At 35.6% G+C, this 20,938-nt stretch overlaps 3 protein-coding genes across 3 annotated transcripts; all 3 read left to right on the top strand.

Annotated features, from left to right (window-relative positions):
- The first annotated feature begins 9,943 nt into the window (after positions 1 to 9,943).
- K441DRAFT_660524 (uncharacterized protein) lies at positions 9,944 to 11,041 on the top strand. The gene has a single exon (XM_067648717.1). It carries the CDS (start codon positions 9,964 to 9,966, stop codon positions 10,816 to 10,818), a length of 855 nt encoding a protein of 284 aa, XP_067503714.1. The 5' UTR covers positions 9,944 to 9,963; the 3' UTR covers positions 10,819 to 11,041.
- Positions 11,042 to 11,593: 552 nt separating this feature from the next.
- K441DRAFT_122822 (uncharacterized protein) lies at positions 11,594 to 11,991 on the top strand. Its single transcript, XM_067640022.1, has one exon. The coding sequence runs from the start codon at positions 11,635 to 11,637 to the stop codon at positions 11,863 to 11,865; it is 231 nt and encodes a 76-aa protein (XP_067503713.1). The 5' UTR covers positions 11,594 to 11,634; the 3' UTR covers positions 11,866 to 11,991.
- Positions 11,992 to 13,452: 1,461 nt separating this feature from the next.
- K441DRAFT_562665 (uncharacterized protein) lies at positions 13,453 to 14,445 on the top strand (the record flags this gene model as incomplete). Its single annotated transcript, XM_067643570.1, has 3 exons — positions 13,453 to 13,614; positions 13,947 to 14,177; positions 14,230 to 14,445. Coding segments are annotated over 3 exons (609 nt in total), but the record flags the coding sequence as incomplete, so codon positions are not given.
- Between the last annotated feature and the right edge of the window lie 6,493 nt (positions 14,446 to 20,938).

Here is a 20,938-nt window from a genome sequence, read left to right as displayed (position 1 = left end):
TAGAGAAGACATTAGTGGTATAAAAGTAAGTAGTTCTAAAAGTATAAATTAGTTAATAGTGCTAATAAATTATTAGGCCAAAAGACATATCTTTAGAGCATCCTCCTAGAGGACTAATAGGATATAATAACAACCCAAAACCTCTCCCGATCTAACGTTACCCGCTAAAATAGTACTTATAAGGAATTCTATACACTAAATTAGCCTCGCGCGCCATTTAAAGACTTTATATAGTTAGAGCAGCAACGCGTAAGACAACTAAAAAAGAGGCCAGAATCTACTTAGCTAGAAGACTAGGACAACGCTTAAAATATAATCTTTAAAGATATACTTACTACGGACGATTGGGAGGTTCTAATATAGTATAAAAATTTACTTAAACTATACTAGGTTGTAACTATGGACCTATAAGGCTAACTAGGTAATAGTAAGTTATGCGGGCTAGTCAATGTTTAGTAGGATATTAAATGCATTACTAAAGAACTTACCTCTATGTACGAACGCTTTAAATCCGCACCGCCCTTATTAATTAAAGGAGAATAGCATTTCGCTATATAAATTAAGTTCGCACTTAATAAGGCTCAACGGTACTATGCAAAGATTAATAAGTTAGTAGCCTATATCGCCGCAGTCATCCTCCATCCTAGATACAATTGGCAGTATATAGAAGCTCAGTGGGAGCATAAGAAGACTTAGATTACGTCTACCCGTAAATTAGTTAAACGTCTATAGCTAATAGACTATAAGCAATAGCCTATCTCGGAAGCTCTATCCCTAGAGAAGAAAAAGCCTAGGCGTAAGCTTAATATTATGGAGGCCTATAGGATAAAAGGTCTTTAGAAGAGCGGCTATTAACGTTATTCTACTGCCGTATAGGATAAATATAATTACTATTGTACGCAGAATTAAGTTAAAGATTGCGAGACTCCAATTAAGTGGTAGAGAACTATCGGCCGCGAATAGTACCCGCACCTTACTTAAATGGCTATTAATCTCCTATTAATTCCAGCTATAAGCGATAAGCCAGAACGTATCTTTAGCCGTCTTAGCCAGATAGTTATAAATCGCCATAACTACCTTAAGTAGAGTACGATCTAGGTAACTTTATATCTCTACTCCTAGGACAAGAATAAGATTATTAATTTAAGACTTAATATAACTCCACTTAAGCCTATAAAATTAATTTCTCTAGAGTTAATTAGGTCTAAGAGGCGGAGGTTATTATTTTAAGCAATCCTCGCGAGCGCCGCTAAGGCGCTAGTGGTAAGCAAGCTAATAGCGATTTTCTATACCGGGCATAGAAAATCCTAATTAGTTAGTAGAAGCTAGGGTCCGCAGGTTATAGTAGAACTTAGTAGATAGTTACGGTAGAATTTAGTAAATAGTTATAGTAGAACTTAGTAGACAGTTACGGTGGAACTTAGTAGACAGTTACGGTAGAACTTAGTAGACAGTTATGGTGGAACTTAGTAGACAGTTACGGTAGAAATTAGTAGACAGTTGCGGTAGAACTCAGCGGACAGTTACGGTGGAACTTAGTAGACAGTTGTGGTGGAACTTAGTAAACAGTAGAACTCAGTGGATAGTTACGGTAGAACTCAGTAGATAGCTGCGGTAGAGCTTAGCAAATAGCTATAGTTATATAACTTAAAGATTATAATAAAAACCATACTGTGCCGTTATATAACGTAAGTGGCGAAAATCGCCAGAATTAGCTTAATATACGGCAAAATTGAAGCCTAGGCCCTAGGCAACCTATTAAGAATAGATAAAGTTTGGATCTCGATCCAGATCCAATAGATTTAATAGATTTGGATTTGGATCTAGATCCAATCTATCTATCTCTTACACTAAATAAATGAGTTATCTAGGACCACCCAATTATAGAAAAGGCTATAACTTATATTAAAGGAGCCTTAATTATAACGTTAAAGGATCTAGAGGAACGATTAGAGAACTAGAGAAGTAAGAGACGTATTTTAGTACCTATAAACGAAGTTATAACGTTTAGATTAGTATAATAAAGGTTTAAACTTAAAGATAAAGACGAGTTAAGAGTTAACTTAAAGCACCTAGTATACTACACGTTATTATAGATTGCGTGCGTGGACGATATATGCGAGATATATAAGAATCTAAAAGAAAAGAATTAGAAATACTTTATAAGGATATACTGGATAACGGACAAGTAATAGTATAGAAATGCTAAATATATACACAGATGGCATCCAGCAGAAGTCTAAGAGGAAGGAGATTTAATACTTTAACTAGGAAGATTTCTTATAGAAAAATACTTAGACGGATAATAGTGGTAGGAATACCTAGAGAATACGTATTTATAGTATATTAAAGATAAAAAGCGAACTAGGCATTAGCTAAAGAGTAAGCTAAGTATAATAGGATTAAGTAGCTAATAGTTAGGAAAAGTAGAGGCCTATAGGACTAAAGGGAGCTAGTAGTAGAGCCTTAGACCCTTAAAGGAATTTAAGGACAATACCTAAATTTATAAGTTAAATAGTAAGATTAACAGTTTAAAGCGCTAATAGATAGTGGAGTAACACGAAACTATATCTTACTAGTAATAGTTAAGAGGATAGGACTACCGCATAGATAGAAGGAATAATCTTATTTATTAGTTACGATTTTAGGAGATCTAATAGCCTATAGAGGAGGGATTATTAGTCTTAAAACAGGACCTATTTAGTTAACTATTAAAGGAAGGCAAATTAAGATGTTTTTTAATATCCTACTATTAGGACAGAATAAGGCAGTATTAGGAATGCCTTAGTTACAGAAATATAATTTAAGGATTAATTAGGTTATAGGTTAGGTTAATATTAGAGATACTTAACGCCGCAAAATGCAATAATAAGCTAAGTTAGTATGGTACTAAGTTAAAGCGACATATAAAGAGACTAAGTAAGGCTTAAGTTATATACTAAAGAGATACCATAAGTATAGTAAGAAACTATGGTTACTAGAAAGTAAAAAGCTATTAAAGTATATAGTATAGGACTATAAGATAGAGTTAGAACTAGGAATAAATCTAAAGTTCTTTCTAATCTATAAGCTTACTAAAGAAGAAGGAAGAGCATTAAAAGAGTTTATCTAGGAGAATTTATAAAAGGGATATATTAGACCATCGTAATTATTAGCAGGATATCTAGTACTATTTATACTAAAAAAGAATAGTAAGCTAAGGCTATATATTAACTATAAACAGTTAAACAGTATTACGAGAAAGGATAGGTATCCTTTACCCTTAATTAGCGAAATCTAAAACAGGATAGGTAACGCGTAAATCTTTACAAAGATAGATCTAAGATAGGCGTACCATTAGATTAGAATTAAGGAAGATAATAAATAAAAGGCAGCCTTTAGGTTAAAGGAAGGACTATATAAACTATTAGTTATGCAATTTAGGCTTATAAACGCACTAGTAATATTCTAGAAGCGTATTAATAATATATTAGGGAAACACTTAGATAAATTTGTTATAGTATATCTTAACAATATTATTATCTACTTAATAACTAAGGAAGAATATAGGGAATACGTTAAATGGGTTTTAAAGAGACTATAAGAAGAATAGATGCTAGTAGTAATTAAGAAATGCGAGTTCTTTATTAGGAAGACCGATTTTGTTAGATTTATTATTAAACTAGGCTAACTTAGTATAGATTTAAAGAAGATTAAGGCTATAGTGAATTAGTAAGAACTAGAGAATATTACGTAGTTAAGATTATTCTTAGGGTTTTGTAATTACTATAGAAGGTTTATAGTATAGTAGTTAAAGAATATTAAACTATTTACGCGACTAATAAAGAAAGAAGAACTATAGGTATAGGGAAAGGAGTAATAAGAACTCTTTAGGAAAGTTAAAGAGTTATTTACCTAGGAGCTAGTTCTTAAGATCTATTAACTAGAACTAGAGACGGTTGTAAAAATAGATGTATTAGACTATACACTAGGGGCATACTTTATATAAAAATATTAAGATAGATAGCACCTAGTAGCATACTATAGTTAGAAGATAACACTACTAGAGTTAAACTATAACATCTATAATAAGGAGTTATTAGGTATAGTTGCAGCATTAAAGGAATAGAGAGCATTCTTATAAGGTATAGAGAAACTATTTATAGTTAAGATGGATTATAAGAACCTAATAGGATTTCTAATAATAAAGGAACTTAACTAAAGATAGGTTAGATAGGTAGAGATGCTTATAGAGTACTATTTTAAGATTTAGTATATTAAGGGTACAGACAACACGCAAGTAGATGCTCTAAGTTAAAAAGCTAAACTATAAAACGATGAAAAGCCATTAGGGGCTTTACTGCGAAAAGATATAGACGGATTAATTAGGTACAATTATCTAAAAATTATAGTAACTTAAGAGAGTAACGAACTAGAGAAAGTCTATAAGATACTAGAAAGCTTTTAGGTATAAAGGATTCTAAAAGCATAACTAGAAGATCTATAGACGGATATATACGAAAATTAAGAAGTAAAGTATATCCCAAGAAGTATAGCAGAGTAATTTATAGAAGAATTCTATAAGGGATTAACTTAAGGATATAATAGAGCTATAGGCTTAGTGTTAAGACTCTAAGAGGAGTATATTATTAATAGAATTTAAAAAATAGCTAGGAGGGTTATAAAAGAATGCCTAAATTATTAAAGGAATAAACTGGCGAGGCATAAGCTATATAGAGGGCTATAACCTATTAAAACACTAGAGAGACTATAGGAGGTTATATTATAGGACTTTATTATTAAGTTACTAAAGTTAAGAAATCCTATTACTGGATAAGATTATAACGCGATCTTAGTAATAGTAGATAAGCTTACAAAGTGGGGATACTTTATAGTATATATAAAAGAAATCTTAGCGGAAGATGTCGCTAGAATCTATATTAAAGAAGTATTTGTAAGATATAGAGTACTAAGTAAAATTATATTGGATAGAGATTTAAGATTTATAGCAGTATTCTAGGAGGTATTCTTAGCGGAGTAAGGAGTTAGAGCAGTAACTTCTACTATATATTATCCGCAGACAGACGGTTAAACAGAAAGATTAAATTAGATACTAGAGTAGTATCTAAGGCATTATATTAATTACGTATAGAATAATTAGGTATCGCTATTACTAATTATATAGTTTGCATATAATATAACACCTTAAAAGGGAATAGGCATATTACTATTTAAGGCAAATTATAGATATAAGCTAAGAATATTATTATCACTAAGATAAGTAAAGAAGACGAGTAGTATAGCTAAAGAAAGAATAAAAATATTAATAAATCTTTATGTAGACCTTATAGAATTAGTAAAGAAAGTATAAGAGAGAATAAAAAAGTACTATAATGCTAGGAGATCTAAGGGACTAGATCTTAAGGAGGGAGATAAAGTATAGCTACTATATAAAAATTTTAAAAGTTAACAACTAAGTAAGAAGTTGGACTATATTAAACTAAGACCTTTTAAAATTATATAGAGGATTTTACCGGTTATATATAAGTTAAACCTACCAGCTAAAATAAAGATCTACCCTATATAGTATATTGCGATGCTAGAGCCAGCATATAGGAATATTAAGCTATTAGTCTATAAGGTAGACACGTATAGAGGATAAGAAGAAGATAAATAGCAAGTTTTAAAGATTGTTAGCTATAAGGACGTTAACAATAAAACATAGTATAAGGTTAAGTAGATAGGCTATAATAAGACTACCTAGGAACTACTAGAAAATTTAAAGAACGTTATAAGAAAGGTATAGGAGTATCGGAAGAGATTAGGTTAGGTAGTATTAAAAAAAAAAAGATCGCTAAAAAATAAGTCACCTAAGGGGGACCTAGGAAGAGTAGTTGCCGAACTACTTAGATCTATTTCCTTCTCTATTAGAAGAGAATCTATTCTTTTATTACTAAGTTCCTATAAACCTTATTTTATAAGTTTCTACTCCTTAAAATAAACCTTCTTATAAACCTTCTTAAGATGAAGTAAATAGGCAGATGCTGCAATCTAAGCATTTAGGGCCTTTTATTCCGCATTACAAGAACGTTTTAATTTAGTAAGGGCTTAAGACAGTTTACTATTTAGCTGCGTAGTAGCAGATTAAATATAAAACCCTAAGATAAATTAATTAGGGAATTAAACGACTATTAAGAGTAATAGGTTACGTATATTTAGTATTAGAAGTAAAGTAAACGTTATAGAATAAATAAATATTCGCTTTAGTGCACTCTAAGTAAGAGAATAGTTGTTATAAAGATGGGTTTGCTAACGTAACATAAACTAACCCCTTTTTTAAATAATAAGAACATGGAGACGGTATAATCTCACTAAGAGATAATATTGTAGTAATAGTGTAAGCACGACGTTGGGCGTATAAAGAAGAAATTGCTTTAGGTATAATAAGCAATAATATTAACTAAATTAATTAAACGGATATTATACCTCTAGTAAACAACTTAGAGATATTTTAAATCTTTAAGGACAAAGATAGAGAGGAGGGAGATAGTGTTATAGACGCTTTAAGTACAATACTACGTTTACTTAGGAAAGAGATAAAAGAAGCTAGTTGGTTAATTTAGGCACGGTCTAGGATAGAGCCGATAGAACTATGTAACGAGAAATAGTAACTAAGGTTATATAATATGCTACGTATTAAACGGAAGGAATAAGAGGAACTTACGTACCTTATGTATAAGACGTATATTATATATAAGAAGGATTTTATAGGAGTACAGTTGTATATTTAAGGACCCTTAGTCCCTACCTAGATAGTTCCTTCCTTATAGTAATTCTCAGAATATAATTAGAGTTAATCTGTTGGGCAACCACTCTACCAGTTGTTATTACGTTATTAACTTATACTTGCATTTCCTACACACCTAGCCTAATAACAGGACCCACCGTAGTTCTTACTACAAGGTTCCGTTACACTAAGCTTATTTATATATTACTAAACTAAGCTATTACTCTGCTCTATTAGTTATTATCTATTATAGGTTCTTAAGCTTGCCTTATCTTATCTTAAGAATCTTAGTTATCTTATATCTTATCTTAAGAATCTTAAGCTTATAGCCTTTTACCTTTATTAAGTACTAAAGTAGTTCGCTATCCTACTTCTTTTATATCTTATAAAGCGATAGACAATATATTTAGTGGGGTCTTAATTCCTACTAATATTTCCTATTCTATAGTGGAATTATCCTCTACCTTTTATATAACATCTCTTAGGTCTACGCGCTCCTAGTAAGCCGCCTTTATTGCCTTATTATTACGGAATGTTTTACCTATATTAAATTCATCGTCCTTAATATCCAATCTATAAACTAGTTTATTAGTTCCTTTATATTCTACTAAGTGTGGCTTTTATAGCTAATAGCTTACGCTATACTTAGCGTCCTTATAAATTTAGTATACATTATTATAATAAAACGCAAAACTTTTAATTAAATATTCTTTTATTCCTCGCAGTATATTATTGTCCCTCTATATATATATATCGTCTACTAGTCTTATCCCTTTTACTATATAGTAACTTTACCTACTTTTATAGTCTTTAACGTAATAACCTTATTTTCTGTAATTTATATAAGCTCCTTCTTTAAACTATTTTTTCTATTATAGAGTCCGCCTAAACGTCTTCTACTGCTAAGATTTTTAGTTTAGCCTTTACTTCTTAAACCTTTAATTACTTAATCCTTATCCTTTAGGTTTCTATAATTTCTTATTTTATCTTCTAAATTCTTTAGTACTACTTAGGTCTATTAGCTCTGCGCTATACTATAGTTTCTAACTTAGCTTTAGTTATTACGTGCTTTACGCCTTATATAACTATAAAACTTTATCTTAGCCTCTCTTAGCCTACTCCCTTTAGTAGATCTAATTGTTAATCTTAATTGCTTAATTTATTAGTTCCTATAGAGTTTCTATATCTTCTATTAGGATAATTATATCCTAGACTTTAGCCTTAAGTCCTTATTTATACTATACTATAAGCGCCTTATTATTCCACTTAACTTATATTACTAACGTCTAGAACTACGTTATATACTTAATTACTAAGGTTTATTACATAATATCTTAGAGTTTTCTTTCTGCTATAGTTACTGCCTTTAGGTCTCTAAATATATATATAAGTTGCTCCGTAAACCCTTCCTAGCTTATAAATATAAACCGTACTTCTTAATTAGTAGTTGTTATTTTATTTACTTATATTTCTATAAAATAAGGTTTAAACTATTTAAGTGCCCTTTTTAATAGGAATAGTCCCGTATACGCTATTCGATCTATAGGTATTAGTAGCTTTACCCCTTCTTACATAACCTTAAAGTGCATTTACGTAAGGAACCCTTTAAGTTTTAATCTTTCTCCTAAGTACTTTTTAATTAATAGTAACTTAATCTTTACTACTCCTATCCTATTAATCCTATTTTTTAACGTCGCATTATTTTCTATTAACTAGTTAACTATCTCTTATAGTTATCTAACCGTTATAGGTTGCTATAAGTTAGTGTTTATTATACTAGTGTCGTTATCTAACCTTAAAGTAGTTGCCGCCGTTAATGGCGTTATAGTAGCTGCTTTTGGTGGTATATTATTTAACTTTATTAATACTATAACCTTAGTAGTGAATATATAATAAAGCCTTATAGTAGGGACTACAGTAAACTTATTAATAGGCTAGGTATATAGGTAAATAAGAAGTTAACAATATAATAATAACTAGTGGAGTAGTTACCTAATAGATTAACTTTAATTATATTCTAAGATTTACTACAAAGGAAAGAACTATCTAGGTAGGGACTGTGGTCCTTTAAATACACAACCGTACTCTTAAGAAATCCCCTTTATACGTAAGGTATGTGTTATACGTATTATATATACGTTTCCTTCGTATACTACGTACACTGCGTATAACATTATGTGACCTTAGTTACCATTCCTTGTCATATAGCTCTATCGGCTCCATTCTGGACTGTGCCTATATTAACTAACTAGCTTCTTCCGTCTCTTCTCCAAGTAGCCGTAACATTGTACTTAAAGCGTCCGTAACACCACCTACGTTACTACTAAAACCCTACTACCTATAATTTGACGGTGTAAGACGCGAACTTACTATTCTATTAAAAGCTTTATAAGGAAGTAAGGCTATAAGAGCCCACTAAAGTACTAGATGTGTAGATAGAAGAAGGTAAAGAAGCTTATAGTAAAGGTTAGGCAAATAGTATATAAATGCGAGGCTTATAGGCTTCCTCTATGCCTTTGGTGCTTTAACAACTTCCATTTAATAGGCGATAACTAGGTAACTATTTTAAGCCCTCCACTTCCTTACGCCCCTAATATTGAGACTCTAAAGCTAATTAAGCCTTTAGTGCAGCGTCCTACTTAGCCTCCTTTAAGTCCTTCTCTACCGCCTTTAATTGATCCTCTATACTAAATAACCGCTAATTAAACTGTTTAATAACCTACAGCACTTAATATATCTCATTTAACGTATACTGCACGTCCTCCCTTATAACCTTAAGCTAGTTCTTTACTAGCTTATCCTTATTAACGTTAAAAACGCGTATAAAGTGGATAGGTAGCGGTAGTTTAGGGGAGGACTTTAGTAGGGGATTTTCCTATATAGTTAGTAGCTAGTTAATAGAGGAAGGGCGGAAACCTACAGTTATAACGTCATATATCGCGACTTTTTACCTAACTTCCTTAAAAAAATATATATATATATAGGTGTTTTTGGTGGTGGCCTTCTGTAGTATTTTATCGGCATCGCAATATTAACGCGCTTTGGTGAGGCTTGCTAATAAAATCACGCTAGCTAGGGTGCCTGCAGCATGCTAACCCAGGCAGGAGCGCCTAAAGCGCCCAGTACGAAAAGTCCGTTTTACCAGACGAAGGGATCAATCGCATATTTGCATCAGTGCTTGTCGCGCGGCGACGAATATGCTAGTCATGCGTTTCTTGAACCGTCCGATCTTTGTATGCGCTGCGCTCTTCCTTTTTATCGAGACGCTCTCAGCAAGTGTCTCCCTCAATTCAAAATGCATCTGTCTTCCGCCGGTCAATGCTTGCTCTCAGTCGTATAGGTGCAACCTAAACTCCACAATATACACAAGCTCTCAGTCTGTCCCGAGTTGGGTCACCCCTCCTATACGTGATCTGGTCTTGGCAACGATCGATCGTGTGAAAAATGGCACCCTTACGGATTTTGATGCAACAATGGCTTGCGACGGCTCAGATGGTACGAAAGTCTGGGCGAATGATTGTTCTGTCAATGGTGGGGGCTATTTGACAGGCTATGGGTCACTCGGATTCCAACCATTTGGCAACCACTCAGGTACTTGGTTGACCCAAATATTAGGTCAAGTCGAAGATCCAACAGGCGATCCTTGGCTGAACAGCGCTATATGTCCTGGCGAGTTGTACGTCACTATCACCTACATTAATGACACACACCCGTATGACTCGATGGGATTCAATGTCCTCACTTCTGTCCAGGAGGCTCCAGCCGATTCCCCCTTCAATCAGAGAACAGACAACGATCTTATTGCACGCGGCTACGATATGGTTTGTTTCAAGCCCAATCCAAGCTCTTATAACGACAACGAGCTTGTGCATTTCAATTGTCCGTCCATCAACTACACGTGGTACCAAAACAATCCTTACGAACTCAATGACACATCAACCCCTTCTTGTCCAACCAGAAAGACTTCCGGTTGCCCTGGAATTAACGGCTATAAGGATGTGCAGGTTTTTTTTTGGCTGCTATGGATTTTGAGCATGCTCTTCTCCTTGTAATAGATGTAATGTTGTTTGTTTATTGACGTGTAGTCGTTAAGTAGTTGTTTGTAGGCGAACGCGGTTTTCTTGGCCCTAAGGCGTATGTAGTTTGCGATTGGATCAGCAAATGGTTACCTGATGCTCTCGGAGGGGCACCATTGCCGCACTACAGCGTCTCTTCAATTCCGGTGGTTAGCGCTTATAATTAAGCCACCAACTAACCCGAATTCAGTGATTCCGTCTTGGCAGCTGAATATCAAAAAGAGACTGCCAAACAACCTCACCTGATAGTCAATTTGAAGCTTTTCGACGCCTTTGCCAGCCGCGTCGTAATCAGGTGTATTGGTGAACTTCACGCGGTAAGGAACCTAACTCAGGAAGTCTCTACTAATTAATAACACGTTTTCTAGTTTCTTACCCCTCTTCTAAGCCACCGACGCGTTATTTATGACAATCCTTAACTTCCTTAAGCCTCTATTACGACCTTTACCTATTCTAGCGTCTAAATAACCTTTTTAGTGGTAACAAAGTTTAAAAATGGCTTACCTTCGTCCCTAGTAACTTTGTAGAAGTTAGAAATGGGCCCTCAGATATATTAATCACGCTATTAAGACGGATATTAATGGCGGTAGTTATAGATAAGGTTTCTAAGTTTAGGTGAATATTAGGTCTTAGCGTGATTATAAGATAGCTCTACAGATTTAAGTATAAAGATATTTATCTGCGCCTATTATAAGTTAATACCATCCTTACCACTTTTTATACTAAATTTATATATTCCTATAACAAGTTCTAACTAAAATCTTTTAGACTCTATCCTTAAAGGTATTCACTATGCCTTCTCCTAGGTATAATCCTTCTTATATAAAAGGAACTCTAGAACCTACTTTACCTAATCCTCCTAGAGCTCTACTACGCCTTCCTAGCTTTAGAAGCTTCTTTAGCTTCTTTAGCAATATAACTATACTAAATACTCCCTCTGCTCGCTCCACTGCATCTAGTCCTACTCTAACGCCTACTACCCCAAACCGTCGTATTTGTCGAGCAATTACTCATCTTAATTAACGGGAAAGACATAAGAAATAGAAATAGGAGGAGTAAGCTATAGAACGCATTTAACGTCGCTAACGGCTTAAGGAAAGTAACACTTAAGTACTTATTCCTTACTCCCTAAGATACACAATTAAAGGCCTCTATCGTTACCTTTAAGAACCTATCTCTTGCATTGCTATATTAGTTAAGCAACTATATTCTACTGTCTACCGTATTATTAATAAAGCGCATACCCTAACGCGTGGAGGCTACCGTAATGCTCTTATATATAGCTCGCTAATTTAACGTCGTCTAGTTAATTTCCTAAAGTCAAATACCTAGGCGCATTATCTTACCTACTCGGAGCTTTCCTTTTACGCGGAAGTACCTTATTCTAATTCTACAGTTGCTTAATATCTTAAGAAGGAAGGCTTCCGTTAATATATTGCCTAAGCTAAGCCCTAGCTTACTATAGCTCACTACCGCACCCGATTAGCGTTTATATTAGCTTACCGTCACTTCCAAGTTAAGGATTAGTGGAGAGTTATGTAGATAGATAAGGCAGCTATATACCGTAGGGGCTACTAGCGACTCTATGTCTTCAGAAAACCTAACAAATAATTTAACCCTGCTTACCTCCGTCCTAAATTCAGTAATATACCTCATACGATAGTATAGGCTGCATTCTGCGGTACAGAAAAAGGCCCTCTACTATTCTGGAATAAGGAAGAATAGGGTAATATCACCGCTTAAGGCTTCCTAGATCATATCTATCCAAAGCTTAAAGAGTTCTACAACTTCTATAACATTAAGTACGCTGCATATTTCCCAAATTATGAATTTAGAACTACTTTAACAATTATATAAATAGACAACGCTCCCTACTATAAAGCTCGTATTACCATTACCTAATTCCAGGAAGACGATATTAAGTTACTTAAGTGGCTAGCAAACAGCCCAGATCTTAATCTAATTAAGGGCGTTTAGAATCGGATAAAGGCTTAAATAGCTCTACAGAAGCCTCGCCTAACCTTAAAAGAAGCGATATAGGCAGCAATTTAATCTGCATGGGAGAACCTAGAGGCTAGCTTCTTTAAGAACCTAGTTACTTCTATGCCTGCACGCCTGCAGGCAGTAATTAAAGCAGAAGGGGGACCTACTAAGTGGTAGAGAACAGTAGAAAGCTTGGAAGATTAGGGGCTTGGAGGAGACATTTGGACACTCGTTTGATTGCTAAGCGTTGATTTTAACACTCATTTGGCTACTGTGACTTCAGAAATATTCGTATATAGGCAATCTGGCATACAATCATTGATTTTGAAAAGCTTCATATATTTTTAATATTGAGGTATTATGAAGCTCGCTGCCAAGACGGGGAACCTCATACTAATCCGTATGAGGGTCTCCGCCCGAGAGGCGTCACTAGTAAGGCGCTAACCACCGGATGCGCCTGGACGCTGTAAGTCGGGAAGTATGGCAAATGCTTACATCGGACCGGAGCACCGAATTCTCTGAAGCCAATGCTGATTCTTAAAGCGGGCTTTTGGGATTAAGTGCAGCCGCGAAAGATGAAGAGTACTACTACAGTAGCAGCACCTACGAGACTCTCTCGTACATGCAGACTCTCCCATACATGCTCCGTCCTTCGACTGTGAAACCTGCGATCGATCCTTCGGCAGCGACGAGGCTCTGCAGCAGCACCTGCGAGACTCCCGGGCTCACCGACAGGTTCTCCAAACTCCTTTGGATGTCTTTTTCCGCTCTTTCCCAACCTTTGATTATGTAAGCTTTTGCAGTGTGGGAATTGAACGAGCGACTTGATTGTAAATCTATGGAAATCAAGAGGTATATATCCCTTGACACGGCAATTTGGGTCCTCAGGTTATCGATAAGAATCAACCAATCGGAAAAGCTGGGTTAATATAAATATCCAATTGAATCCAGTCGTCAATATAAGCGAACTTGGCAAAGGACCCTGCCGTGTCAAGGGATACATGAAATGGTGGCAAGGGGACTGCGCTTACAGTCGGCAATAGGTAATGGAAATAGGTAGTGAGACATAGGTAGTGAGACATACGAGGTGGTGAGTCACAAGGTGATGCGAGCCTCGGTAGTCGGTTACAGATTATGACCCCTCTCTACCACCAGCTACGTCATACGCCTACTTACGGGAACACGAAGGTTGGCAGCGCGGCGAGGCCGCGTCAAACGATGCCTGGGATAGGTATCAAGACGCATTAGAAGGCGAACTGCGGATGTGGTATGGTGCAGAGAACGATTTGACTGCGTGGCATGCCCTCTGTCGTGCCATTAGTATTGAGCCGCTTCCACGATCATGCGAGAAAGTACGAGACCGTCAAACGAAACTCAGTGCACTTGTGTTGACTCAGATTATAGGCTGTGCGAAACACACATGTCAATATTGTTGATTTAATTGAGTGGGGACGGAAACGTGGAAACACCGATGAAAGAGTACAGACCTTTCGGACTGAAGCAGAGCTGCGAGCTTATGGCAAGGGGACAGGCAAGATATTTCGCAACACATTCGATCAAGAAGACAGCAATGTTGTCCTGAGACATCTACTTCGGAAGATATTTCGAGAAGTCTTGTAGAACAGAAAATGGGAATGGTGATGGGAGATCACCACAGCTCCAACAGCGCGTCATTGAACTTTCTATGTTGAAGAAAGCGGACATGGCAAGAGGCGCCGCAAGGTGGCCGATGTTTCTTTTCAGCACGTAGGGTATTTTGCTTCGCCCAGGAGAGGTTAGACTGCCGACGGCCAGAAAGCTGGGCCAACGTGTAAGGAAATTTATTGACTGAACGTAACTTACGGGTGCACGCCCGGGAGCTCTTAGGGTCGGCTAAGCCTTATAAGCTCCTCGGGGTTGCAGCCCTCCTGTCCTCTTCATCGGTTCGTCTCTGCACGAAGGCTATGCCTATCCTCTTTACCATATCGTCCTCTTCCATCGACTCTCCTGTGACTCATGCTCGGCTTGCCTGCTCCCTACCGTACACCTGGGCAAATAGCCTCACATTAAGGACCTATAGTCCCTGCTTTAGATATCTCTCTCCTTGTAGTAAGTCTTAGAATACAATTAGAGTTAATCTATTAGATATACACTCTACTTGGTATTATATTTGTTGCTTGTTTACCTATATACCCAGCCTATTTACAAGTCTACTATAGTATTACCTATAAGGCCTTGTAACACCTAGCTGAGGTAATAGATATCTTGAGGTTAATTTATATATCTTTACTTAAGCTTCTCTAAACAATTTTAGTTCTTGGCAGAACCGTATACTATTTATTCTCCTCTTTAAGATGACCATCTCTATTGATTTTTTTAAGAATAACTCTTTTGTAAAACTATTAATAAGCTTTACGGAGCAATATTTGAGTCAAAAACCGCAACAGAGATATTAGACCTTATGCTTCACGCAGCGATAATAATGATTTCCTGTCTATGGGCTCTGCCGCCTCCAAACTTCTGCTAAATAGGCAGACAGAGCATATTGCTAGTGTTAAGGGCTACATCTCATCTCTTAAGGTTAGCGTATAGTTAGCACATGCACATACACCTAGCTAACACCAGCAGAACATGTACTTGAAACACTTTCTCACTAATCTACTAAGCTTTTCATGCCTTCAGCCGCAGCGATAGATCCTACCTAAGGAGTATGCGGATCCTATCCGGAATCTGCCATCATTTAGGAGGTCCGCAAGCTGCCCTCGGACCGAATGCTCCAGCTCCTCAAGCGCCTGCAAGCCATCCCGTGCTTCCCCGCTGCCGACGTTGCCTCCAACCTCGACTTCCTCCACACCACCGCCGCCCGCGCCGACGGCCCGCTCCGCATGTCAGAATTAAGCGAGAGGTGCTGACTAAGCTCTGGACACATTGCGAGGACAAAGTCCGCATATTACCTCAGCGAGCTTAGACTAAGAAATCGATTGTGCGGATATAGGAATATCCGCACCGTCCGCTAAGCTGATTTAGGACGGCAATCGTTTTCTTAGTCTAAGGCACTTTGGCGAGCTTTATAGAAAACCTAAACACGGTTTATATAAGAAGACCTTATTAACTTTAACGAAATTAATCTACCCTCCCACAATACCTGTTAATATAAAAATTACACCAAATTATAGAGAAAAGCCTACTCTATAAGTTATAAGATCTTTAGCTCCTTATATACACACAACGTTAAGAGGAATTCGTCGCCATAGAGGCCCTAATTCTACCTCTATACCGCCAAGCCGTGCAGTAAACACTAACGCTAAACGCTTACATCCACGCCGCCAGCCCTCTGCACAGCCAGCAAATATTCTAGCGGATATTCTAGCGGATATTCCAGTAGATATTCCATCTGCCAGTTAGACAAAGATATTAAAGGAAGAGAAGGTTAACATTGTAAAGGACCTTCTACATTAATAGGGCTGGTCTTTTTGTAGGCTAATCTTTAAGTACTTAGAAAGCGAGAACGGGTATAAAGGTAATAGGAAGAAAAAAAAAGTAAGGGACCTACTTATTACTTTGCTAGAGGAAAAGGAAATATAAAAAGAGCTTATTAATAGGGCTAAAATTTATATAACGCTAGTAACCTATACTACCCGCTATATCCGGAAAGAACTCCGCCAACTATAATTATAACGCGGCCCCTTTAACATATAGACTCTAGATATAGAGTTTTAGGATATTAACCTTAAGAATACAGCCTAGTTTATTTAGTAGTACGGTCCGCTGCTATTCTAGCTTATTAAAGGGATATCCGCACTAAATAGAGAGGAATATAGTTAGGATCCGCATGGCGGATATATAGTTATAGTTACCTCTATATTCCTCCTAGGGTTTACCTANAACTNNANAAATNGTTTCNCCCGTCTACTTAGTCTATATCTTTAGGCGCTTNGTATAAAGCGCNNTATACTNTCTTTCCTATATAGCCTTAGTCTAATTAATAGTTACAAAACTCTTAACGCTAAAAAGCTTAGGCTAGCTAAACGTTCTAAGGAAGGTCCTATTAATTCTAATAGCCCTTCTAACGCTAATAACCCTTAAAAAACTAATTAAGTCTCTATCTATTTATAATAATATCTATATTATTTATAATAACTTTAACTATTACCAAAAGACTTAATATTAGGTTATTAGCGAGATTAGTAAGTTTAATTTACATACTATAGGAAAGATTTTACGCGGAGTTTGTATGCCTGAAGGGGGCCTTAAACAGTCAATGCTAAATAACACCCGTTAACTTAAGCTAGATAAGGTTATTAATGCAGCTAGGAATAGGTTTAATAACCTTTAAAAGCAAATATCTATAAGTTTTATTACAGACGCCATCTAATACGCGTATTCTACTATAGTTAATAGCATATTTAACTCTAACGCGGATATTAAATATCCGCGTATACCAGCAGTTAATATTCTCCCTTATAAAAGGATAGAGTATATAACTTTAGGACCTATTTTAGATAGCAAGGCTTCTATTAACGGCAACTATCGCGTAATAGAGAATATCTTCCTAAAATAACTATAGTATAATCGCAAAACCGCTTTTAATAACTAGCTTTTCCTAGTATACGGAGATTAGAAAACCGCAAAGCTTATCTAATTATATAAAGAGGAGCGGGTTAAGGCAGAAGGTGTATATAATAGCTATAAGTGGGTATTACCTATTCTAGGGCTATAGCATATACGATTGAACTTCCTATATATAATTATGCGTACATTCTATAGGGGTAAGGAAGCTACGCAACAGTTTTTAGCGCTTTACGCCTATATAAACCACCTAGGACGGCATAATATTCCTAGGGAAAAGGCCCTATTTTATTATATAGAAGAGCTAATCCTCTAAAGCTTTAACACTTATATTATTGCGTTATTCCTACTCTATATCCGCAATAAGTGTAATATTAAGGCAGATAGTGAGGCTGAGCGATATATATAAAACCTATCTCCGCAGCAATTTCTGGAGTATATTAAGGATATCCGCACAGCAACTTTTTTAAGAGATGTATGCCGCGATGCAAATTAGCGCTTAGAGCCACCTGCTAACGCATATTAACTAGTAGTAATATTGTCCTCTACAGGTACATTAAGCTCCACCGCTAATAACTATAATATAGAGTTCTTTAATTATATCTAGTTCCTATAGGTTATTAATACTTACAAGCTTCTAAAATATGCTATTAAGTATATAGATATCGGACTACTAAAGCATATAATCTCCCACCTTTGCTTATACTTTGCTGGAAGCTTATTAAAGAACTATACATATAATATGCTAATCCTATAGCAACTAGTTAGAACAAGCGCTTATAATCTAGTGCTTTAATAGGCTATCCTTACTAATAGTTTAGTTAACCTCCAAGGGCGGCTAGATAGCTTCTTCGAGACGGATCGCCTTAATAAACTGCTGAATTTTTAACTCAAGGAGTTGCTCTAGACGCATAGGAATTCGACGTTTAGCATAGACGAGCTGTTTAAATAAAGTATTCTTATAATAAGTTACACTAGCGCGCTCCGCGATATTTTTAAATATATATTTAGTAAACGTACAAACAGCGAACATACGACTAAGTTTTTAGCGCTAAATATCCGCTATCTTATAGATTAGATTAGGAAGGATTTAATTATACAATATATACGGCGCTCGGCGGATTTTAAGGCTCCTTCGCTTCTATAGCGCGGATATAAGAAACTTATAAAGGACGGCGTAAATACATTTAACGCCTTTCTATTAACTACAGCCGGTTTGCCATTTAATCCCCTTATATGCAGCTTTAGTAATACTAATAAGAATATAGAGGTACTAGGGAAAGCTGCTAAATATATTTACATAGTTTATTGTCCTAATATTACACCTATACCTCTGCTAATATATATAATAGTTAGTGTATAAGTTGCTTAATAAATACTAAGAGTAACAGTAATATATTATTTTAATTACGGATATACTTTTATTATGCGTTAGCGTGTATAAGACATTAGGTTTAAGGCACCTACTATTTTTTAACTTAGATTAGAGCGGCTCTTATAGGGTAGCATTACTAATTTTAATATGCAGATGTCTTATATTAGCGGTTTACTATACAACCCTTATAAGGACGGATTTAATAAGGCTACAGATAATATACTGGAGGACTTTTAAATACTTAGGCTTTTAGTACGTTTCTATCTTAATATATTAATTAAGTTCTTTTTATTAATATTAACTCTAGCCAGCGTATAATCTTCTTAGTATATAGTATATAATATAGCAGTGGGCTGTTTTATAGTGCAGATATATAAATATCTGTATCTTAGCTTATGCGGATATCTTTATATTAGCTTACGCGGATATCGTTATCTTAGCTTATACGGATATTATAATATTAATTAAGTATATCTATTAAATATAAGGCAGAGACTTAATTCCTATATATATAGTAGCAAAAAGGTATAAGCTACTATTTTATTATTATAAACTAGCAACAATAGCCAGCCCGCAGTAATAGCTAACTTATATCTACCTATATTCGATATCTAGTAGCCTAGTATTATATACAAGCGTAATAACACTACGCCTTAGAAACGCAAGCTTATCCTTTATCTTACTTAAAGAATCTTTAAACTTACTAAACTAGCGATCTATAGCTTAAATATCTTTCGCTATATTAGTTACCCATTTATAAACTATATTAACACGCGTAGAAATAGCAATTACTAAATATACCCTAATAGATTCCGTGCTAGCGGAAGTAGTAACAGTAATGGCAGCACCCGGCGTGCTAGCAATTAGTAAAAGAGTTAGAGGAGCAGCAGTAAAGCGGGTGCCTTTACGGCCGTATATACTACTACAAATAGGAGTCTTAATGGGAGGGGAGGTCTTAGTAGGGGGAGGCGTAGTGGCGTAGGCGGGGATAGTGCGAGAACGAAGCTATGCGGATATTAGCAATATCCGTATTATTAACACGCGGATATTATACCTTCTTAGTAGGCGTTTCGGCTGGATTATTAGCAGAAGCTAACTTTATATATTTTTTATACTAAGGTATAACCGGCTCTAGATCTAGTAAACTTTTCTATACGCGTATTAGCTAATAGAATAATAGTATACTATTAGCACGTACCTTTCCGCATAACCTACCACCTATATAATATCTTAAGCACGCACCCCTAAAATAAGGCCCAGAGTCCTTCTTATAAACGCGATATTTATAGCTATACTTCTTGCATAGAGCATATAGCGGGTTACGCAGCTTACTAAAGCTACCCTTAATATTCTGGACGTGTGTTAATATCTACTAGCGGCTTTCCTTTATATTCTCCCAAATACCAGCTTTTAGAGTATACTATTTATTCACTAACGGCACTTAGATAGGAAGGCGCTTATTTGTATTTATGGTACTGTAAAGATTATAAGGGCTGCGGAGATTATAAGGGCTACAAAAATTATAAGAGTCGGCGTTATTAAGATCTTTATCTTTGCCGCTGTCTAAAGATTTACTATCTAAAGAAACCTTATAAATGTTTAGGTTACTATAAGAGGTAAATTAGTAAATAAGATATTAAAATAGTATAACTAATATATACAATTTAATGGCTATCTTAGCCTTTAGATTTATATTAGTAGCCTTTTTAGCCTACTTTTTAAGAAAAGAAGATAAACGAGCCTTATTAAGCCTCTTTTTAGAAGTATTAGGTAGCGGTAGTAGAGAAGTAGACGGCGAAGAAACTAATAGTAAAGTGGTCTATAGTAAAGATGTAGGTAACGGAAAGGCAGGCAGCAAAAAAGTGCACGGATTTTTAGCAGATTTCGCTCTATCTATATTTTTGTCGTCTACTAAATCCTACAAAGAGCGCTTCGGTATATATTTTCTAAAATTACATTAGCTATAGGCACAATTTAGTATTAGAAAGCTTACTCTTTAGGAATAGAGTCTAAAGGCTTAGTAAGAGTAGCCATGGCGTACTCAATAGCATCCTTATTCACTTCGCGTATATTAAGTTCCTTAACTACCTAGCTACTATTATTCGCATTAATGTCGTTTATAGGTGTAAATAAAGGCATTGCAGATAGTAGAACGCTAAGGGATAGTAGATAAAATAATAATAATAAAGT

The sequence above is a fragment of the Cenococcum geophilum genome (assembly GCF_001692895.1).
Source record: "Cenococcum geophilum 1.58 unplaced genomic scaffold K441scaffold_23, whole genome shotgun sequence".
Taxonomy (NCBI): Eukaryota; Fungi; Ascomycota; class Dothideomycetes; order Gloniales; family Gloniaceae; genus Cenococcum; species Cenococcum geophilum.
The sequence above is the reverse complement of the archived record's forward strand: the minus strand, read 5'-3'. Positions and strand labels throughout refer to the sequence as shown.

Bases quoted from the DNA above. Each gene is read 5' to 3' on its own strand.
- K441DRAFT_660524 (XM_067648717.1), top strand. From the start codon at position 9,964: ATGCTAGTCATGCGTTTCTTGAACCGTCCGATCTTTGTATGCGCTGCG.
- K441DRAFT_122822 (XM_067640022.1), top strand. From the start codon at position 11,635: ATGCCTTCTCCTAGGTATAATCCTTCTTATATAAAAGGAACTCTAGAA.